This window comes from Lissotriton vulgaris, chromosome 6 (assembly GCF_964263255.1).
Source record: "Lissotriton vulgaris chromosome 6, aLisVul1.2, whole genome shotgun sequence".
NCBI lineage: Eukaryota > Metazoa > Chordata > Amphibia > Caudata > Salamandridae > Lissotriton > Lissotriton vulgaris.
The window spans coordinates 1,694,361,536-1,694,383,421 of NC_141694.1; the positions used below are offsets into that span (position 1 = coordinate 1,694,361,536).

Below are 21,886 nucleotides of genomic sequence, written 5' to 3' on the forward strand. Positions count from 1 at the left end.
ACATGAGTAGGATATGGATGCCTTACTTTAGTGTCATACAATTGGGCTGCGGCAAGTTCCAATTATGAAGACACTGTGTTGCATACTGTGCCTTGTCTGACAAATAAATTCCCTTCCAGCTCGGAAGCAAGCCTAATAATCAAGCTAAAGAGACAAAATGGGTCCTTGTTTGAATACAGAATATGATTACTGGATACAAAAGGGTATGATAAGAGCATTTTAAAAAGAGAGGGCTGCTTGGTTAGTCGCCTGCCAAATTTCCTCTGTAACCTTTTATCAAATGCTTCTAAGAATTCTAACAACAAACTAACAAAAAAGAAAGTGCCAATGACAAGGTTGGCTGAAAGTTGTACTCTAACTTGAACATACTCCTCCCATTCCCCTCCATAGGTGCTATCTAGGCCAGTACATAATAATACCACCAAACCTAATCACAGTTTTCATGAATCAATTAAAGTCCTATAATGCTTGCAAGTAGACAGGTGCAGATGTGAAAGAAGAACAAGAGCTGAAAAACACACTGCAGATTTACCCCCTCCTCAGCCTACCTAGAGGGAAAATAAAAAAACATAAATCAAAAAGGATCAAATCCAAAGAGTGGTCAACAGCCCCAAACAAATTTAGGAATAACTAAGGCTCAATGGAGGTGGAGCCTTCTATTGGGACTTAGTGCATTTCACAGATATTTTTTTAAAAAGAGTGACCTGTATATCCAGATACTGCAGAACCAAATTAGTGGGAATTGGAAATAAGAAGAGCCTGAAAAGATGGCAGCTCTTAGAGTCATGCACCCATCCAACCAATACTCTGCCTCTCTTTGCTTGGTGTTAAATAGTCATGCATATCCCATGCTATGCAGAGTATCCTGCCTCACACTCATGACTATGTCCCATAATCCAAGCTGAAATTCAAATTTTAGCTCAAGACTTGCCCACTGCTTAATATGAGCGGGTGGTTTCTGGTGCTCAGCACCGGTAATTTATTGTTAACACCTACACTTATGACAGCCTGCCACATGGTGGCAATGTTTGTGGAATTTGGAGATGAGCACAACAAAAGTTGGTTATTAGTTCAATATATAACTAAAAAGACTATGACGTGCCACTCAAGCCATTCTTACAGTTGTAGGGGCCTGGAATAGTCTGGTTTGTCACACTTGAAGGAGTGCAATGGTTGATAGTTATGTTGATATTGGCAATGGCTGCACTGATATGAGCAAAAGGTGGGGCAAGCTGCAGTGGCTTCCTATCAAGGACCCTGGCACTTTTTTTTTTTTTTTTACATATTAAGCACTGGACTTGTCAAACAGTGAGAAATAAAAGGGAAAAAAGAAAATGATTATGGTGAAATATAAACATGTTGGAGTCCAAATATGGGATAGGCAAGTCATTGTCGTTGTGAATAAAATTAAGCTCCATCAACATGGTTGAAACTTAATGGCACGTTCAGGTCATTGCGTGTAATGTATCATAATTGTATAAGGTAAAGTGAATAGATAGTTCACTGTCGCCAAGGAAAAACTAAACATCATTGCTATCCAGGACATATGTCTCTGCCAGTACTGGTATGAAATCGTTTTTAGCACCATTTACCAAAGCCCTTCTTAACTTTCGTTCATTAGTAAAGTCACCTAGAGCAAGTGGAACAAAGGATTGCAAGGCAAGTTTATGTATTTTTGTCAGATGGCCTCTTCTGGCAAACAAACCCAGCAGGCACTGTATTTAGCTTAATAGATGGTGCCATTTGGTCCCCAATGCAGTGAGATTGACTGCACAGGGTCTTCCCATTGAAAACTATCAGGGACCAATCTATTGAATCAAAGTATAGTGTTACTATCATATTGAAGATTAAAATATTGTTTAATTTTTATTAGGATGGCTTATTGTCTTATTTTAAGTTTGTAATATTTAGGCTATTGTTAAGTTATTATGTTTTCGATATTTTTCTTATTTATATTGTTTCTGGTTGATTAGTTTACTTGGGGGGATTGATGGCTATTTCTTAAAATTATTTATTAATGTATGTTAATTAGTTAGTTAGGCTTTTCTTTTATTGTGACTTATTTTTAAAGATTGGATTTTTTTAAATTATGTATTGCATTTTTTTTGTTTGCTGGGTGTATGGGGAATTTGGTGGGTAGACTTTTTTAAATTAAGTACATATTTGAATTTTTTTTATTCATTTATTTAAAAATACATTTATCTATAAAATCTTAGTTTCATGTTCTGCAGTTTATTTAGTATTGGATGTATATTGTTTTAAACTATATATTAATTTAAGGAAACTGATTACTATGTTAAGCTTTTAAAATGTTTAAATTATTATTTATTTGATTAAACATATTATAATTTGTGGAGTTATGCCGTAAATTTTTAATTTAGGATGTGGAATTTAATGGGGGAGTGAGTGGGTAGTATTTTACATAACATTTCTAAATAAAAAAGATGTATTTATTAATGTACTAATTATCTTCATGTTTATGTTGGCATGGAATTAATTGTATTTTGCAACCCATTTTTAATAAAAATATTTTGAACAGTGTTTACAAATTATTTTATTATTTTTAATATATTGAATGTTATTTTTTGGGTTACACTGCATATTAAGTTATTTTGTAATTAATTTAATTATTTCATTTGCTACATTTTAAAAGGAAAATATATTTTGTAATTAATACTTTTGTGATATATATTTTAAAAATGTTTGTGTGTTTTACGGGTGGGTTCTAGAGTTATATTGCTTATTTTAAGCTATTTTTCATTTAATTATTATGTATTTGTATTATTTATATATATCTAAACAATAAGGGATATTATCTATTTTGGGTGAAGTGAATGTGACCCAAAAATATGTGCTCTTGCTCCAATGATGTTTGGATAGGATTTAGAATAGTACATTTGTCCCCACCTCATGAATGCATGATTCCCAATGTTTCATAGACTGGAGGAAGATTTCCCTACTGTCTGTTAGAGTGGACATCATTTAGTAAATGTGATTCCTTCTCAGACAATTTGTAAGCATTTTTCCTAATATGTGCAGGATTGCATTTATAGTAGGGCATTTGAATAGTTTATTTCTTTAAATGGTTTAGGATTTGAGTTTTATTACAGTTTTTGGGTTTCTTTACATTTTTTTCTATATATGGTTTTAATGTATTTGGTTGAAAGGTATATATTCGAAAAATTGTATTGATTTAAAGTTTTTAAATTGTATGTTGTTGTTTATAATGCAGGTTTATATTGTTCTATCATATAAATACTGTCTGTTTGTTTAATATATGTGTGCGTATGTATAATCTGTAGATGGATAGATAGATAGATAGATAGATAGATAGATAGATAGATAGATAGATAGATAGATAGATAGATAGATAGATAGATAGATAGATAGACAAAAAGTTTAAAGTGGAGGTATACGGAAGTAAGGTGAGATTTTAATTTATGTTCAATTACGTTTTTAGAAATTTACTGAAACCAACAAAGGTTAAAATTAAGTTACATGTAGGTCTTCTAATAATATTAAAATGAATTCCACTTGACCTTTTTTTCACAGAATTTCTAGACTTTTTTCAGAGTAAGTTAAAATTACACTACCTTACTTATAACTCCTCCTAATCCTTTGTTTTTTTCTGTGATTTCTAAAATGTAATGCAAAGTTAAATCGTATTACCATATGTCTGTGTCCAACCCCTTGCCATGCCTTTGGCCATGCACAGCAGGATTTGGCCGCCAGTAGCCTGGCCCTGAAAAACACCTCACAGACACCCAACCCCACAGCGTACAATGCTTTCGGCCCAGTACCAAGCATCCCGCTGGCGGCCATTCCTTGCCAGTGGGTAACACATTGCTAGAAGGCAATGCCTCACAGACCCCCCACCTCACGTTATCTTTGTTAAATATAGTTTTTCATGGGTCCCACACAACACTATTCCAATATATAACTCCATTTTTTATTATATTCTTTCCCTTGTAATAAAATGTTTTTTAACAGATTTTATCTCAATTTTTTAATGCTAATATGACTTTTATATGGTGTCTGACCATGATCGCTGCACCTACTCTTGCAACAGCATGCAGATAAAGATGATATTTATAAATAGCCAAGCTGTGCCACTGCTAACAATAAACATGATTAATCTGGCAGATTAAATAAAACACTCAATGCCATACTGTAATACACCAAGTACTAGATTTGCAGCTGACACACAGGCACCATTTGCTTCCTACTTACCTCCTGGAGGCATGGTGACTGTAATGAGGTCACTTGTCGCACTGCCTTGGGTATTCGAAGCGTTCATTTGAACAGTGTAATTAGAAAAAGGGACGAGTCCTCCAATGGAAATCCACACGTTGTTTTCTCCACTGCTGTGCGCGAGCCGTTGTTCCATGCTCACAGAGTAATCATCATAAGCTATACACAAAGTAAAAGAAGAACACTTGTTAGTTACTCGTGTTTTATAATTTCTCACTATTGAAAAAGATCCCACTTCATATATTTGCAGGTCAATATATTTTGACAATGAAGTAAATGTATTACAGCTTCAGAATGATATCGCACACACGATGAACAGAATGTCAAAATATTGAAACTGATTTTTTACCCCAATTCGTTTTTGTGGAGTTTCCATTATAGAAGAACATACATGTCTGGTGTCACTTTTGCACACAAATTGGGGAATGTGAAGGCCATCCTTAACCACAACGCTTGTGATAGAAGTCTAAAGTGATCTCTGGGTATTCCCATGAGTACAGTAGACTTAGCTAAACCGATTTCAAGACTACAAGGGAAGGTAATTTTGTGTGTATGAAGGTGTTGTGCTTAACAATTCAGACATTAAAATGCACTAAGAAAAGAAAACAAACACAACTAATATTAAGCAAAACATGTAAAGCTTCATTATTTTAAATAGTGAAACACTGCTTGGACAACGAGGTCAAAGATGAAATGGACAAGGACAGAGTAAATACTGACAAGAGTTTTTCCTCTGCTTCAAATTTGATTTCATCAGTGAAAGGTCTAAAAAGGAACTAAACAGGAAGACTGAAGCAATTTGTCCAGCATCAGTCCGTCCATCCATCTATCCATCCATCCTTCCATCCTTCCCTCTGCCAGGAATTCCTTATTCTGCTCACTGCTTTTTTCCCTACTTTTCTCATTCAGGCTAGATGCCTAAAGCTGGATACTCACTACCAGTCCAATATGGGGTGTATAATTCCCCTCATGTGAACCCCTTTGTATTCCTTCTCTTTTCCCTCCTGTTTACTCCTCTTTGAGGTGGCATAAAGCACAATACAAACAACTCACATAATCATGCATATGTGTTGGTCTTTAGAGCAGGAAAAATATATGTCTGTCAGTTATGGCTCATGCATGCCTGTAAATATGTACATATGGATGCTTGTGTTTTCACTTATTTGTGTACATGGATGTTGGTAGGTTTTGGTCTAAGCATGGGTGTTTTTTATTTTAAGCGGATAAAGACTCTTCTTATGCAATATTCACAGTACCTGTCAGGATAAAACCAAAAAAGTCACTAAATTAACCAGTGTCTAACCTTCAAGTAGCTTGGCGCAAAAGCAGTCAGGGTTAACTTAAATGCAATGTTTACATTACTTATACAATATTCAAAAGTAAATAAAGTGGAAACACAACATGAGAAAAATCCCACACCAATCTAGAAAAATAGATTACAATGTAATACATTATTTGACACCAAAACTGTATCTGTTGATGTTGTGCTGTGTTTGCATATATGCACGATTATATTATCTATGCCAATTTGTACATAAATATTGTGCGTGTGCATGACTGTGAGCTCTATACAAAAGAGCAAACTTGTTGACTATTAATTCCTGTTTGCTGTACACAGCAGTAGATCCATTAACACATACAGTATCGCCATATGTAAACACATTATTAGACCATTCATTTTCTCCTAAAATCTAGTACGACGACATTCCTCATTTCACAGTCATTTTTACAATTTTTCAAGGCCACTCAGACCTCATTCTTTCACATGGCCTTAAAGGCAGAAAAGAAAAACTGAAAAACCCATTTGTTACGGAACTTTTTCTGAGGCACCATCACATAGTTTCATGTTGAAAGAAGACTCGCCACAACTCTGAGGTTCACAGTAAATTGTCCAATCACACCTTGGGGCATATTACCAAGCAATAGCGATAATTATCGCTATTGCTTGGTTAGAGACAAAAATCTATTGCTGGCCTGCGGCGATTTTTATCGCAGATTAACCTTGGTATTACCAAGGTTTATCGCAAATGCGATAAAAATCGGCTGCAATGCATGAATATCGCTGAAAAATCAGCGATATTCATGCATTACTGAGCTAATGCTCTTAGCCATGTTATCCACCTACCATTGGATAACATGGCTAAGAACTGCTCAGGGGCAGGTGTTAGCTTTTGGAGATATTCGCGCTTAGCGCGAATATCTCTAAAAGTTGGTAATAGGAGATAGCGATGTTAGCGACTGTTTCCAGTCGCTAACATCTTGGCACGCCCACTTTGCATGTCATTAGTGATAAATATCACTGACATGCAAAGCGGGGCCCAAGATGGTCGCTATCTCCTACTAGCTGTCGCTAACTGGTGTTAGCGACAGCTAGGTAATAGGGAGATAATTTTATCTCAGCTTTCTTGGCTTTTAAAGCCAAAAAAGCGGAGATAAACCCCCTTGATAATATGCCCCCTTGATCCTATGATTCCTTCGCAGCATCACTACCTTCCTTTAGCCACCGGGTCTTTTTCATTCTGCAGACAAAATTGAGACTTTTTTGCCAGAGGAGGAAGGAGAAATCGCCTGATAAAACCAATGTATTGATTCCCTTCCAGGCGAACCCACATACTTCTGTCTTCAGAAAATTGATCTCTCCTCAGCTTCGAGTGAGAATTTGCACAAGGCACACAGCCTTTTTAGGCATTGTCCCAGTGGCGGCTGGCACAGGTAGGAGCAGTGGGAGGGTGCAGGACTGGGTGGGAGGGGAAGTCGGCAGACAAAGGGTTAGGTAAAATTAAATAATAAAATGAATAAAACCACTTACCTTCAGCTCACTCCATCGTCGGCTCGGCGATGCGGCAAGCGCAAGGTAAGCGGTTTTATTTATGATTTTTATTTAATTTTACCTATCCCGTCATCTGTTGACTTGCCCCCACCCCGTCCCACTGCTCTTACCTGTGCTGGTGAACACTGATTGTTCCTCTAGTTCTTGATATCAGCAAAAAACCTAACACCACAACATCTCAAAGATTTTTTCAGTCATAGATGTCTAAGATACTTTTTCTTCCCACTGTCCTCTGTCAGGCAGAGGATTTCTACAAGCAGCATTGAGGCTAGTTGTCTTTTTTTCTTTGGCGCCAGTTATACACCTCTCTCCAGATTAAGAGTCAGACAGGGCAATATAAAGCGTGAAACTAGCCCGTGGTACTCATCTAAAGGAAGTGAGTCGGTTATCAGGATTCACACAATGCCAAACTACAGTGATTGAATGCCTGGGTGATGTCTGGAGAGGGGGTAGACTGTTTTGAGACTTTAAAAACGGAATATCAGATGTCAGATAGGGAATTCTTACGATACCTACAATTGAAACATGCGCTAATGAAACATGTAATAGAGGGAGACTAGCAGAGTATGCCCCACTGGAGGAAAGACTTCTCATGGACCCCACGCCTGAAAAGGCGGTTTCACTGGTATATAAAAAACGAATGAACTACTCCCCGGACCACGTTTTGGCCCTTTGGGAGGACAGGACGAGAGACTTAGAAACGTTGGAAGACGACGACTGGATAGAAGCAATCCAGAGTCCAAGGGAGGTGGCGATACCGGCGAGATTTCGATTAATACTACACATACTACACAGATCATACCTCTTCAGTGCTATTGCATCGGACAGGGAGGAGGGATTCTGACCTATGTGTATGGAAATGTGGGGAACCGGGTACATTCTTTAATATATTATGGTCCTGCCCCAAGATACAACAGATTTGGAGAGAGGCCATCCAGATCATGTCGGAAGTAACTGTGCAGGTGGTTCTAAGTGAGGCGGGTGGCACATCCTCTGTGTGACGGGTGAGGTGGAATGGCCAACATATTCTAAGATAAGGCTTATGATAGCTAGCATAGTAGCTAGATGGAACATAGCAAAGGAGTGGGGGGTGAGCCAAACCCCAAGCGTGTTGAAATGGCAGGAAGATCTAGATTGGTGTTGTATTACTGAGAAGGTGCTTTACAAGGGGAGGGGGTGCCCAAAGAAGTGGGATAAGATATGGGGAAGCTGGGTACAGTATAGAGGACTTTAATCACAGGTTATTCAGCTGTGTGTGGGAATTGAGGGACATAGAATACTGCAATGTATATATATGTACTGGATCATGCCTTGTCATAGGGATTTTGTGCATTATGTAACAAATGTTGACAAGTGGAATTGGTAGTGAAGCATTTGCCCAAAATGTACTTAATGTCAGATGTACTGCCAGGTGTGTTTATTTAATTAAAACAAGATGTTTGAAAAAAAAGAAACTAGCCTGTGGTTGGCAAATACTCTTGGGGGAACCTGACTTAAAGTATAACACATTCACTAACCAAGATTTTCAGCAGTGATCTAGTTGCTTCTTTTCAGGGACTTGTTTTGTAACACATGAATCTCTTTCACTCCCAGTTACTTCCAACACGGATCAAAGAAGATACTCTCTTACCTGGTCCATCTATCCTTCTTCCAGACAGTGTGTGACTCTGCTCTTCTGAGGAGTTACTCCCATTTCAAAGGTTTGGGTCAGGGTTCTACTTCACAGGAATATGCAGTATGGGTGTTTGAGAGAAAGTGGGCTTGTCTTTACAGGCCCAACGCCAGCCTCACCAGCCCCAGCGAATATTTGATATGAGCACCAGTAAAGAGCTGTGACAAGCAGGACATCATCTAAGGAATGTGAATAGTCTTTTGCTAAACTCTTTGGCCAAGTTTCAAACCAGGCAATATTAAACTATTGAAAAAAGGGGTGCATAGTATTGGTAATCAATGACTCACTTTAATATGCATTGTGTAAATGAGATTTGAAGGTTTTGTAACCCGTCTGCAATTATTTTTTTTCAATCCCTTTAAAGCAGGTCTTTCCAGTTTGCTTCAGAATATGTGCAATTAAAAACATTGTTTTTAAGCATACATCAGAAAAGTTTCCTTCTCTCTTGCACCCCCAAAACAAACTTGTGCAGCTGTGGAAAACAGTGCATAATTACAGTACAGTATTGAGCATGGAATCTATATAGTACATTTTCTTTTCTTTTTTAGGATAGAACACATGTCGCTGGAGCCTGATCAGCAGGCCACAGTTACACCAGAAATCAAATACCGTGTGTACAGGGCAAAAACAGTGGGAGGAACACACCGCAATGATTGATTCCACCCAGTATGGGCGAAGTCCTCTGAGGGTGTTGGAAAGTGGGTTATTAGTAGTGGTAAATATACATATACCACTGGCAATAAGGCACTTAAAACATTCTAAGGTTGAGTACAGGTCTCAATAAATGATTAAGCATGGGTGGAAAATTTGTTCCGCTCGTGGATTTTGCGGATTTTCAGTAAATTCGCAATCAGCGAGATTTGCGAATTTCCCGCAAAATCCGCGGGCGGAACGGATTGGGTCAAAAGTTCAAGCTGACTTTTTGTAACTATTTTAGAATGGCGCCGGCAAGCTGCAAGAGCCTCTAAAATAGTTACAAAAGTCAGCTTCAACAGGAAGCACTAATAGATAAAGTAAAGCAGGTGCTAGAGTTGAATCTCAAATTCAGTTACAGAATCATTAATCACCCCAAACTTGGGGTGATTAATGACTGTGTAACTTAATTTGACCTTCAACTCAAGCACCTGCTATACTTTATCTATTAGTGCTTCCTGTTGAAGCTGACTTATGGCTGGGGGCAGAAGGGCACAAAGTGGCACAGAGGGCATGAGTTAGGCAGAGGGCAGAAGGGCACAGAAACCAGTGGGGCAGAGAGCAAAAGGGCACAAACAAGAGTGGGGCAGAGGGCAGAAAGGCACAAAAACAAGTGATACAGAGGGCAGAAAGGCATAAAAAACGAGAGGGTGGCTGTGATAACCAGGCAAAAAAAAAAACGCGAACACGCAAAGCGCCCCGCGAATATGCAAAGTTCCCCGCGAACACGCAAAAATAAAAAATCAGCAAATTCGTGCGAATTCGGGAATTTTGCGGATTGCGAATTTGCGAATCCGCAAATTCGCGGATTGCGAAGGCGCAAAATTCGCCCATGCTTATAAATGATTCCCATGCTCAACCCTTGATAGCTTCGCTGCGAACAGGCAAGCTTAACTTAGGAGACAGGTATGTAAAGCATTTAAAACACAAATTTCAGTAAATAATTAAGAGAAAACACACTATGAAAATCCCACACCAGTTAATTAAAATATGGCATATTTCTATCTTTAACCCCTTCCATGCTCATGACAAGGTCAGCTCGTCATGAGGCACAGTGGAGCTGTGCTTATGACTAGCTGACCTTGTCATGAAACTATAGTATTCAAGCAATTTCAGCACAGGAGGGGAAACCCCTTGCAGCCAAGGTGTTAAATGACACCAAAACAAAAAAAAATCCAATTAAGGGAGCCAGAGATATGAGTTTTTAAAGATTTAGCACTATATAGCACTTAGAACCGTATAGTGCCACACTAGGACATTTGATCATGCTTTACCGGAATTAGGTCAAAGTTTCAGGCCGACTGCAATAGAGCCCTGCTCGGATACCCCTTGTGGTATTCCTCAGTCGAGATTTTACCTTCGTAGTTAGAACTTTTTCTGCCTTGGTTCCTCAGTGCTCTTCACCATTCCAGGTTTGGTGAGGGCTCATCAGCTTTCTTTCCAGGGAGCTCCTGGTCCAACTCCGGAAGTTGGAGCTTTTCAGCGGGACGAACCAGCAGGGCAGGCCGACTCGTGGTTCAATGTCGCCGGCTTGGTTCTTGCGGTTGAGTTACTTCCCCTCTGAAGCTTTTTTCCAAAGTTGCTCCAAACTTCTGGATCCTCTTCGTAAAGTTCCAAAGTGTCATTAACACAATCCAAGCATCTGAAATCTCTAAGATGGTCCTTGCAAGTTTGGGAATAAGTTCCCACAATCCACTTTGACAAAACCCTTGCAAATCCAGTGGATGCACTCCAAGCTGGGGATTCTTGGTGGTGATGGTCCAGTTGAGCTCTGTTAATCTATAGCTTTCAGGGAGTCTACTCTTTAGTTCTCTTGAGGCAAGGTACATCCAAAGGCAGGTAGTTCCAGATAATGGAGCTGGCACAGTTAGTCAGAATGCAGGGCCTGATGGTGCAAATCAATTTACCAGCTTGGTAAGCCTTCTTCTCCTTTTAGTTTCAAGCAGCCGATCTGAGATGCTCTGCACCGCTTACATATTTATTCAGTGTTATTTGGGCTCACACAGGAGAGCACTTCTGACCAATGAGGGGCAGGCCAACACCCCAGAGCATGACCACTTCCTCCAAAGTGTGGCATAATCTTCTTCAAGAAAGAACTATTTCTCCAGAATTCAATATAGATGAACTTGCAGCAGAGAAGCAATAACTAGTTAAATAAACTTCCAGAATGGCTCATTTCCATAGCTGTCCTCCCCATACCATCTGCAAATTCCTGCCTTAAGCCTGCCATTCCCTGCTTGTCCTATTCCCCTTTGAAGCTTTTACGTACCCTCCCCACTGCTCTGGAATTCCTGTGTAGCAGAGCTCTCTCTAGGAGAAAGCCCCTCCCTGGGTGAGCCACTTATCACTTCATCAATGCAGCCTGGCTAATCCTCTTAGCTCTGACCAATCAAGGGAGACCACATAAAAGGCTGAATTTTGGCTTACAGACAAGAAAATCTTATAACTTATTTTCTGTACACTTTAGGATAAATTCAACAATAGCATATTGTTGCATTTACCAGTGCATTCTCCTAAGTTCTTGAATGATATTTTTCTGGGATTCGTACCAATATTCATGCATTAATAAACTATCACCGTGTTAACTAGTCATGCATTAATAAACTATCACCATGTTAACCTCTGTGGCTGTGGATCTACAATGGGGAAAATGAAATGTGCTATTTCGCCAACACCAAGGTATATACAAAATCTTTTATAAGGACTGTGCTAATAGCTACATGACCCCCACCCCTGAGAACCCAGGGAGAGACTTTAGGGGTCCCGAACATGTAAAATAGTGTAGATCTTCATTCGACAGTGCTCCTAGAACAAAATTCGATTTTGCGAAGCGGTCTTCTACAATGCGGGAAGTGAAATGTTCAATTTCTCTATCCTCAGGGATATAAACCCTCCTCATATTTATATGCCCCCCTCATCCCTGGGACACCTATGGGAGACCCTGGGGTACCTTATATGCCACAATATTGTAGTTGATCAATTTTAAGTGCCCTTACACAATTTGCATTTAGAAGCAATGTTGCAACACAGAGCTACTTTTAAAATGACCTCAGGCTCTCAGCAGTGCACACATGCAAGTGCAAAAAGGGCTGCTGGCCTCCAAACTGTGATGCCCATTACATACTAGGGTCTTAAAGGTAGATTTAATCCCCCTGACCTATTATGTACTAGGGACTTATAGGTTAGGTCATGCCAATTATAAGTGTAGCCTAATATATCGTGTGCCCTTGTGTATCTGTGTGTTTGCACTGTTTTCACCCAGTCCTGGCCCTGATTAGGAAGAGCCCAGGGACAGTCAAAGTCAGTCACCACCAGTACCAGTCAGCAAACATTGGGGGGGGGGGTCAGGGCATAAGATGACTTTCCAAGAGAGGGCAAAAATTATATACGTAAAGTGCTCTGTGTCTGTTTTGTGAATGGACTTTTGGATTTGGTTATGTGTATGTTTTTAGTTTGTGAGGAGGTGGTACATCTGTAGTGTGCAGACAGATGAGTTTGTATCAGATGTTGTGCTCAATCCTTAAATCTTACAGTGGAGTTTCATTGTGTAGTTAATGTTCATGTCCAGGTGTTCTGCTGAAGCTGTCAGGAGAATGTGAGTTTGACAAATACATTCACATTTCAAACACCTTTCGCTGGGTCTGTTCTTTTGTTTTTCTTGGTGACCACGCCAGGTTAGTGGATCCTAAAGCCCAAAAACTACATGTTTTTATTAATTTTGTATAACAGTCCAGAAACAGAGCTACCATATATGTTAAGTCAGTGCTCGATCCATTAAAAAGTTGTATGTTTAAAAAAAAAAATATATATATATGTATATATCTGTATATATATATATATATATACATATATAATCGCTCCTAGTGTTGTCAGCAACGGGGCACTCGTAGGCGGGTGCTGAGAACACGGTGGTGCTCCGTGTTAATATCAACGCTCCTAGACTCCTCTCTCCCAGCCGGGAAAGAAGCACGGCACTCGCGGGATAGTTGTCATTCGTTTTCTTTATTCTTTCAACGCTCGCACAGACGCGTTTCGGGTAGTCCCTTCCTCAGTGTGTTCACAGATTGTGAACCCGGAAAGCATGTATTTATTTAAAACGTTCTCAGTCATGAAGTACAGAGATAGAGGTAGGACTGGTCGCCCCGAATGTATGATGGGCGCCATCTTGGAACGTGCAAATTTTGACATTGTTATTTATGAGAACAATGTCCAGTTATTGTCTTCAATGTTTCGTAATAATAACATTATTATATACAACAGAACAGTAATTAAATATTACTTTGCACATTCAATCGACAATCTTGCCGTGGATCGGCGTTTAGTGGTTCCATGTGTTGGAGCCGCCTGTTGTCCTCTTTTATTACGCCGTGTATCGGCATATCATCAAAGTACTTCAAGATTAATTATTCATTCCACATTGATTTCATAAGATTTTTCTCAGAGAGGGGATGGATCAGTTCCCTAGGTGGACTGCAAGTTCTTCTCCACTGTTCAGTCCCCCAGGATTTTTTGTTTGCAAGTCGATGATAAACCTGGATTCCAGTCTTCTTAATTTCAATGTCATATCTCCGCCTCTTATGTGTGTCGGGATATGATCCAATCTGAAATATTGGAGCAAGTCTCTGTTGCTCTGATGTTTGATTGCGAAATGTTTCGCCACCGGATAAGTCAGATCTTTATTGACGATGGAACGCATATGCTCCAATATTCTCAGTTTCACCGCGTTTATCGTGCTCCCTATGTATTTCAACTTGCACGGACACATCAAGCAGTAAACCACATGTGTGGTTTGGCATGTTATGAACTTATTTATAGGTCTTCTGTCTTTTAAGCCTGGAACTTCATAGCCCAGAACTCTTTTGCTGTGTGCGCACGCCTTGCATCTTCCACAAGAGAAGAAACCTTTCATTGCCGCAAGAAAGTTCGATTTAGATGGAACCATATCCAAATGGCTGTGGACCAGTTTGTCTTTTAGAGATTTTGCTTTCTTAAATGTCACTAGAGGTCTAGGTGAGATATCCATTCTGATGATCGGGTTAGTTCTTAATATATGCCAGTTTTTTTGCAGTGTCTTTTTTAAGAAATTTGCATCTTCAGAGAAAGTTGTGATCATGCGGAACTTATCTTCATTTTGTTTGTCTTCTTTATTTTTCCGCAATAAATGTTCTCTGGGTATTCTTGTCACCTTCTTGAGTGTGTTTTTCAAATGTTTTAAATCATAGCCTCTGGCTAAGAATCTTTCTATGCTTTCCTCTGTCGCTTTTTGAAAATCTTCCTTTCTGGAACAGTTCCGTTTTAGGCGTAGTAATTCGCCGTAGGGAATACTTTGTTTTAATTTCGTTGGGTGTCCACTAGCCGCATGTAAAATGCTGTTATCAGCGGTTGGTTTTCGGTACAGAGAGGTGGAGATTTTATTATTCTTAATTTCGACCCTAAGGTAGAGATAGCTCACTGCCACTGAGCTAATCTCGCCCGAGAATCGTAGATTGATATTATTGTCATTCAGATGTTCCATGTATTGTTTTGCACTCTCCACAGATCCCTTCCACACCAGGAAGAGATTGTCTATGTAACGATACCAAGTGACAATTTTCGCTGTCCATTCTGTGTTACCTGCGGACCAGGCCACCTGCTCCTCCCACCAGCCAATGAATAAATTCGCGTAGCTGGGGGCGAAGCAGGTGCCCATCGTGGTCCCCGAGACCTGTCTGTACAGGTCCCCTTGAAAGAGGAAGATATTGTTCAGCAAACAGAATTCAGTCATTTCTAGCAACATTGTACTATGACCTGCAAATTTCAAGGCTCTTTTCTTGCAGAAATATTCTACTGCCTTCAGACCCTGTGAGTGTTCAATACTCGTATATAGGCTTGTGATGTCTAGAACCATCAATGTATATTCCGGCTCCCACTTAAGTTGCTCAATGTGTGAGATGAAGTCTTTAGTGTCCCTGATGTAGGATTCCAAAGATAGAACTGACTCAAATAGAAAATGATCTATAAAGATTGACATATTTTCGGTGAGACTTCCAATTGAGGAAACTATAGGTCTTCCCGGTGGGGCCTTAGCGTCCTTGTGGATTTTTGGTAGTTGGTAAAACGTTGGAATAATTGGATTCATAGTTCTTAAAAACAGGTATTCCTCAGTACTCAACATGGTCTTATTATGCCACTTTTGTATCAAGGCATGGTATTCATTGATACTTTCCTGGTATCTTTTCATTGTTGTCAGTTCATAATGATCTTTGTCTTTGAGCTGTCTCAACGCTTCTCCTACATATTGCTCTCTTGATAATAGGACAATGTTGCCTCCTTTGTTTGAAGGTTTGTATATGACGTTAGGATCACCTTCTAGTCCTTTTAAAGCGATGGCTTGGGCTTTGGTTAGATTTTTTGTTATGACAGGTTTTGCTGTCTTCTCCCTGGATCGGAATTTAACTAAATCTTTTATCACTGCCTCTGAAAAGACATCGATGGCATCCTGTGGTGTTTGAGGCAGGAATTGTGATGCTGGTTTGAACGGACTTAATGGAGCCTCCTGATCCACTCCCACATTTCTGCTTCTCTGGGTCAGGGTTAAGGTGTCATTGTCATCCTTTGTGATCTCCTGTCTCATTTCTTCCAGTATTTCTAAGGTTGTTAGATCATCAAGTATCAATAGATCAGTGTCCTTCATCTTTGTTTTCATTTGTCTGGTTTCTTTGACAGTTGGTTTAGTCTTGAAGAATTTATGCAGTTTTAATTTTCGTGTGAACTTAAAGAGATCTATTCTCGTTTGAGTGAATTCCAGTTTGGTTTGGGGACAAAAGGAGAGTCCCAGCTTCAAGACAGATTCTTCAGTTTCTGGTAATTTTTTCCCAATGTTTTTATTGTTGGAAGTGCACAACTCCAGAATAAAATTATATTGCGTACACTATCAAATTGTACCACAAGCACATTCTTTCCTTTACACAAATCACATATGCACTGCTTTCAGTTACAAACAAACAACATCCACCAATCTTCTTGGGCATTAACATCACCAGAACCATCCATCTCGTTGTAATATCTCTGGAGATGGTAACAATACGGACTACCTACTATGTGAAGTAGACCAAATGATGAATTGGGCGGCACAGGAAAAGTAACTGATGGACATTTTTTCATATAGGGTAAATGTCCGGTTGTTTGCTCTAATTTGGAAGCACACACATAGTCATCCCCACTCACACATAGCCTTCTCGTTGTCAAAGACCCACAGTTACTCTTTGTGTCTTCTATAGCTTGTTAGGGGGATTGTAACTGTGTTGAGGTCGTTAAACATTCCCTCGGACCCTCCACCTATCTTTTTGTTTGTTGTCATTCCACCACAACACCAATTGATTTTGATGCTGCAACATATTTACAAGGGCAGAGTAAATATGGAGTAGTGCCAAAATTAAGACCAGGAAAAACTTGATCTTAAACAGGTGGAATGAGGAGAAAGGTTAATTTCCCCTCATTTTTGCTTTTCTAAGTGTGCTGCACAACGCAATCAGGCCACAGGGACAGTGCATGTAGGGAGGAGTCCCAACAGGCACTTCAGATTTCAAACACAATGATTTGCTAAATTCTGCACATCCCTGGTGAGGAGGCTCAATGACGGGTGTACGTCGAGTTGGATTGCACTAGACAATTCTGGTGACACACACAGTGAAGAGTTTCCTCTCTGGAAATGAGGCACACACCTATGAAATGAGCATGCAGTTGGCATGTTTGCGAAAAGTGAAGCCATCGACGAAACGGGCAAGGTGGGTCCTGCCACCGGTGAATACGCTAACCACCACTAGATGCTTATGAGTGTTGAGGTCCCGTCAGTATGGGAACTACACACCTCAGATGTGGGCAAGATTTCTGGAGCTCTGGACTCGCCAATCAAGTCTCCAGACACAAGTCTGAGATCCACTCTCACACCACACTATCAGTTTGGATTTACTAGTAGCTGAGAAGGGCAATTGAGAGGGCACTGATTTCCAGATGTCATGAATAGATGTAGGGCCCTTCGAGAGCACGCTTCAGGGCACCAGACCTCAGCAGGTCCTCGGCCCAGGCCAGTGTCTATTTGGACAGTTATCCTCCATGTGCACAACATGCTCCTCTGACAATGGCCATCACACAGTTTGGGTTCTCCGGTCCCCACAAGTGTATTGCACCCTTTGCTGAAGGATGGGACCCATAGTTATACTGTTGTGTGTCTTTGAAGTAGGGGTGGTTCAGGAGGTTTTCCCTTTGAACCGGCGATGTCTCCCCTAAATTGTAGGCCTCTGCCATGCTAAGTGTCAGAACCCCTATCTTCAATCTTTCCCATTCGGCCCTTAAATGGCAAAGGTCTGCTGTTCCTGTGGGATTCCCATGTTTATATGGCTGTCGATTAGGGAATGCACAAATGCGATACCCCTGACCCGTGGTGTCCACTGGAGCCAGACACTAGGGTCCCCGAGACTCTTGGAGCATAGAAATATTAAAATTCTGTAAGGGGTATTTCTAAGCGATTTATGCCAAAACCCCATTTACCCATGGAAAAGGCTTAGCACTGCGAGTCCATTGATATGAAACATCATGAGGCTGCTCCACTGTAATCCACCATTGCAGTGTAAAGAATCATCAACCACATCCCCCTATTGACTTATGGGTAGAGCAGGCCTCATAAATAGTAAAAACACAAATAGGCGCAAATGCGCTTTTGCGTACCCCAACCTGCGATGGCAGGAAGGACACATAGTTCCCTGCACAAGTGGTGCCAGTGTGCCCACCTGAGTATGCACAGAAGACTGGACACAGGTTTAACCAATGTGTCTGTGCCCATGCACTAACCTGCTTTGGCAGGCAGCACATATAATCTGGGGCACCATAGGTGCGGGTGCGCAGTCACAATGGCCTAAACTGGTAAGCTGCTCAAGAGTTTACCCACGATGGATAACATTACTACCACCACTGTTATAACCACCATTTCTACTAACATCATTAGGACTTGTTTACAACCTCCACCTTTACTACAACCATACAACCACTAATATTACATCCATCATTACCACCCAATTGCTACCATAATACCTTTATCATTAGCACCAGAATTACCAACCCCATTACCAGTACCAAAATGACTACCACAATATTGCCTCAACCCCACCATCATAATTCCCACCAGCACTATATTAGTACCATTGATTCCACCAATACCACAACCCCCTTAAACAGCACCACCACCAACAGAAATACCAATATCCCTAATCTGAGCACCACCATCACCACCACAATTACGATTATCATCAAAATGACAACCATTACCACTAGCACCACCATTATCAGCACCATTCGCCACTACTACCACATTAATTTAACCATAAAAACTATTACCACAGCAATTCCATACATCTTTACCGACACCACCATTACCACAAACACCATTCCCACCAATGTTACTACCACCACCCTCAACACAATTAGCACTTCAACCACCATTACTGTCACCGTAACCCCCTAAAGTACCACCACTATCACCACCACTAGCATTACTACTGCTATCACCAGATCATTACTGCTATCACCACAACTACCGCATCTCTCATCACCACTATTAACGTTGCTACATCTCTTACCACTATTAACGTTGCTATCATCACCTACACCACCAATATCATAATCTGCACCCCCACTGATATTATCAACATTACTACTTAAAATAGAATGGGGTGTCACGCAGGCTGTCGCAGCAGAATACCTGTTTCAGATAACCTCCAACACCAGCTCCTGAAAGTTCATCACTGAAAACGTACAGATCAAAACAGGTTATATGCACATATCTAGTTGATGCGATTGAAAAAGAACCGCGCTGTTTTCTTGGATAAAATATGTTATTACTAGAGCACACAATGAAGAGAGCACCGGAAAGTTGTTCTAAAATGGACACTTCCTGTTCGAGTTACCGCCGAGGATAAGTTAACTCAGATGTCAAGTCTGGCAGCATTGGAGCAAGTTGCCTTGAAGGCAATGGGGTAATAATAATAATAACAAACTAGGCTGTTGTTGGCAGCTGCTTAAAACTCTATCTATTGTAAGATGCACCGTTGCTTCCTTGCATGAAAGGCACGCTCTTCTTCATTTTATGGAGAAACAAGATCTCTCGGACAAGAGATATCCCAAAATCTGCAAAAGAGAATATCTATCGGTTGAAGGGCACACTTGTTAAGAGGCAAGGCTCTCACTTTCTGAGATACCATCCTTATTTTACATTCAAACAGACACCATATTCAGAAATCAAAACAACTGAATGCCAAGCAGAATAGGCACTGTCGTAAAAGATGACACTGAAACCTAAACGCAGGTGCTCTGGCAGGTGTATGTCTAGGTAGAGAACACTATGCAAATTCCTTGCTTAACGCTGCTAACATTCCAGCTATGCACCTGCCTTTGACTTTGTAATGTATTAATTTCAGGAGGGAAAATAAACACATTTTTATTTCGAAACTCCAGTTCAGAAATCTTTCCTCTACTCTAAACAGTAGCACTTTGCACTAAGTTCCCTTGATGGCAGCATTAATATACTGTAATTATACAATTAGTTGTAGCATTAAGTTCTAGTTATAGCACATTGATTACTCAGTAATTATAAGAAGTGCATAATTACTTCACAATTATGAGCTCTATATAATTACATGAGCATTTTATTCAACTTAAAATGGGGAACCTGCACATTCATAATGACTTAGGCAGCACAGTTGTTCGTTTCTCCTTCTTTTTAATGGTCACAAATCACAACCCATGGACAATTTCTGTAACCTCAATTATACAACTCAAGGGTGCAAGGGGGGCGGGGATGGGCAAAATAATAGAGGACACAAGAAGAAAGATCAGCAGCAAAGGCTGCAAACACTTGATCTGCCACAGAGGTATGCGGTACCATCAGGAGCACTCTTCCAGCCTCTTATGGTTTGAGTGTTGCAGATGGCATCCACAATGTCAATGCCTTGATGTTTAGGTCTTTCAGTGGCATGTGTGGTAGGTGCCAGGTACATTTAATGGCGAATTCGAGGCTGCTGACTCCTTTTAAGTTGCACTGCGCCTTATAAAGTTGCAGCATTGTTCTTTTAATCTCTTGTTGTCACAATTATTTGGAACCTGTGCATGGAGTTTTATTTGTTTATGTCACCCCTTGCCTTTCTCGAAGCAGCCTCGCCTTCCTCTACTTAGACTCTGAACTGTTCTCAATTTTGCCCAGTGCGCATGTCGCGCTAAGCACATGCTTGTCATGAGACACTAGGGTGTTTCACACAAAGCTCTGCTAAGTATCAGGAGGCTTTTCCTGGTAGTTCTGAACAGTACACTATATGTCAGAAGGCGTGCAAAAGCTCACCGAGGCTCTGTCGCCTGCTTTACCAGCTCCACATGAGTCATGGAAACATTGAGCTTCTTTGGGGAGGGGAGGGGGAGGGGGCAGTTTATGTTGGGGGCCAACTGCTTCACCAAACTCACAATGAAGCTAGGGGCCTCATTTATGAGGCCTTGCGTCAGTTTTGCGCTTCCAATGCGTCACTTTTTGTGGCGCATCAGCAGCGTAAAACAATGCCTCCTGTAGCACACTATTTACAAAGTGACACATCTAAGCAGATGCGTCACTTTGTAAACCCCTGCGCTACATTATACCTGCGTCAGGTATAATGTACACTGCGTCACTTCTAGGACGCCATTGCGTCAAAATCTTGCGCCTGCCTCACAGCAGGCGTAAGACTGACGCAGGCCCTTTCATATGGGCCTTGCCCCATGTGAAAGGATGCATTGCTGGAGTTGCGTTACTTTTGTGACACACTCCAGCAATGCGTCACTTTTGCGCTTACAGATACGTCAGAAATACTGACGCATCTGTAACTCCTTGCGACATGATGCGTCATACATTAAATATGACGCATCAATCATGTTGCAAGGAGGGCGCACTGAGAAGTGACGCATCACTGCTTTCATGCAGTGATGCGTCACTTCTCATAAATGAGGCCCCTAGTCTTTATGATTCCAGCCCTGCTTCTCTTCCACCACAGGTCAGGCTGCATATGGTTTTACCTTCTAACTTAAAAGTCAGCATGCATCCCCTTTCGAAAGGGATAGAGATTGGGGCCTAGCATAAGTGGATGGCTGTGGCATTATTCTTTACTAGCATGGAATGATAGATTGCTCGCATCAGGGTAGGTTAATGGGAAGGGATCGAGTATGAATGGATGATTTCTACCTTAAGCTGGTAGTCTTAACCCCTTCAGCGCTGCGCGAATTCCGCTGCGGTGCTGAAGGTTCTAAAGAACCTATGGAACCATGCCGGAACGGTTCCGTCATAAGCACAGGCCAACCGACGCTCATGACGGAACCGTTCCGTCATGAGCATGAAAGGGGATAAAGGCGGTAGTGCACTCATGTGAAGACCTGCTTTATTGAGGCCT

The 21,886-nt window shown here is 40.7% G+C and overlaps 1 protein-coding gene across 1 annotated transcript in view; it reads right to left on the minus strand.

Annotated features, from left to right (window-relative positions):
- Positions 1-21,886, minus strand: part of USH2A (usherin) — a 2,319,650-nt gene that overhangs the window by 1,337,832 nt on the left and 959,932 nt on the right. Inside the window, exon 25 of the mRNA XM_086925936.1 lies at positions 4,231-4,410. Coding sequence (XP_086782062.1) covers positions 4,231-4,410 — 180 coding nt within the window. The remainder of the gene's footprint in view (positions 1-4,230; positions 4,411-21,886) is intronic.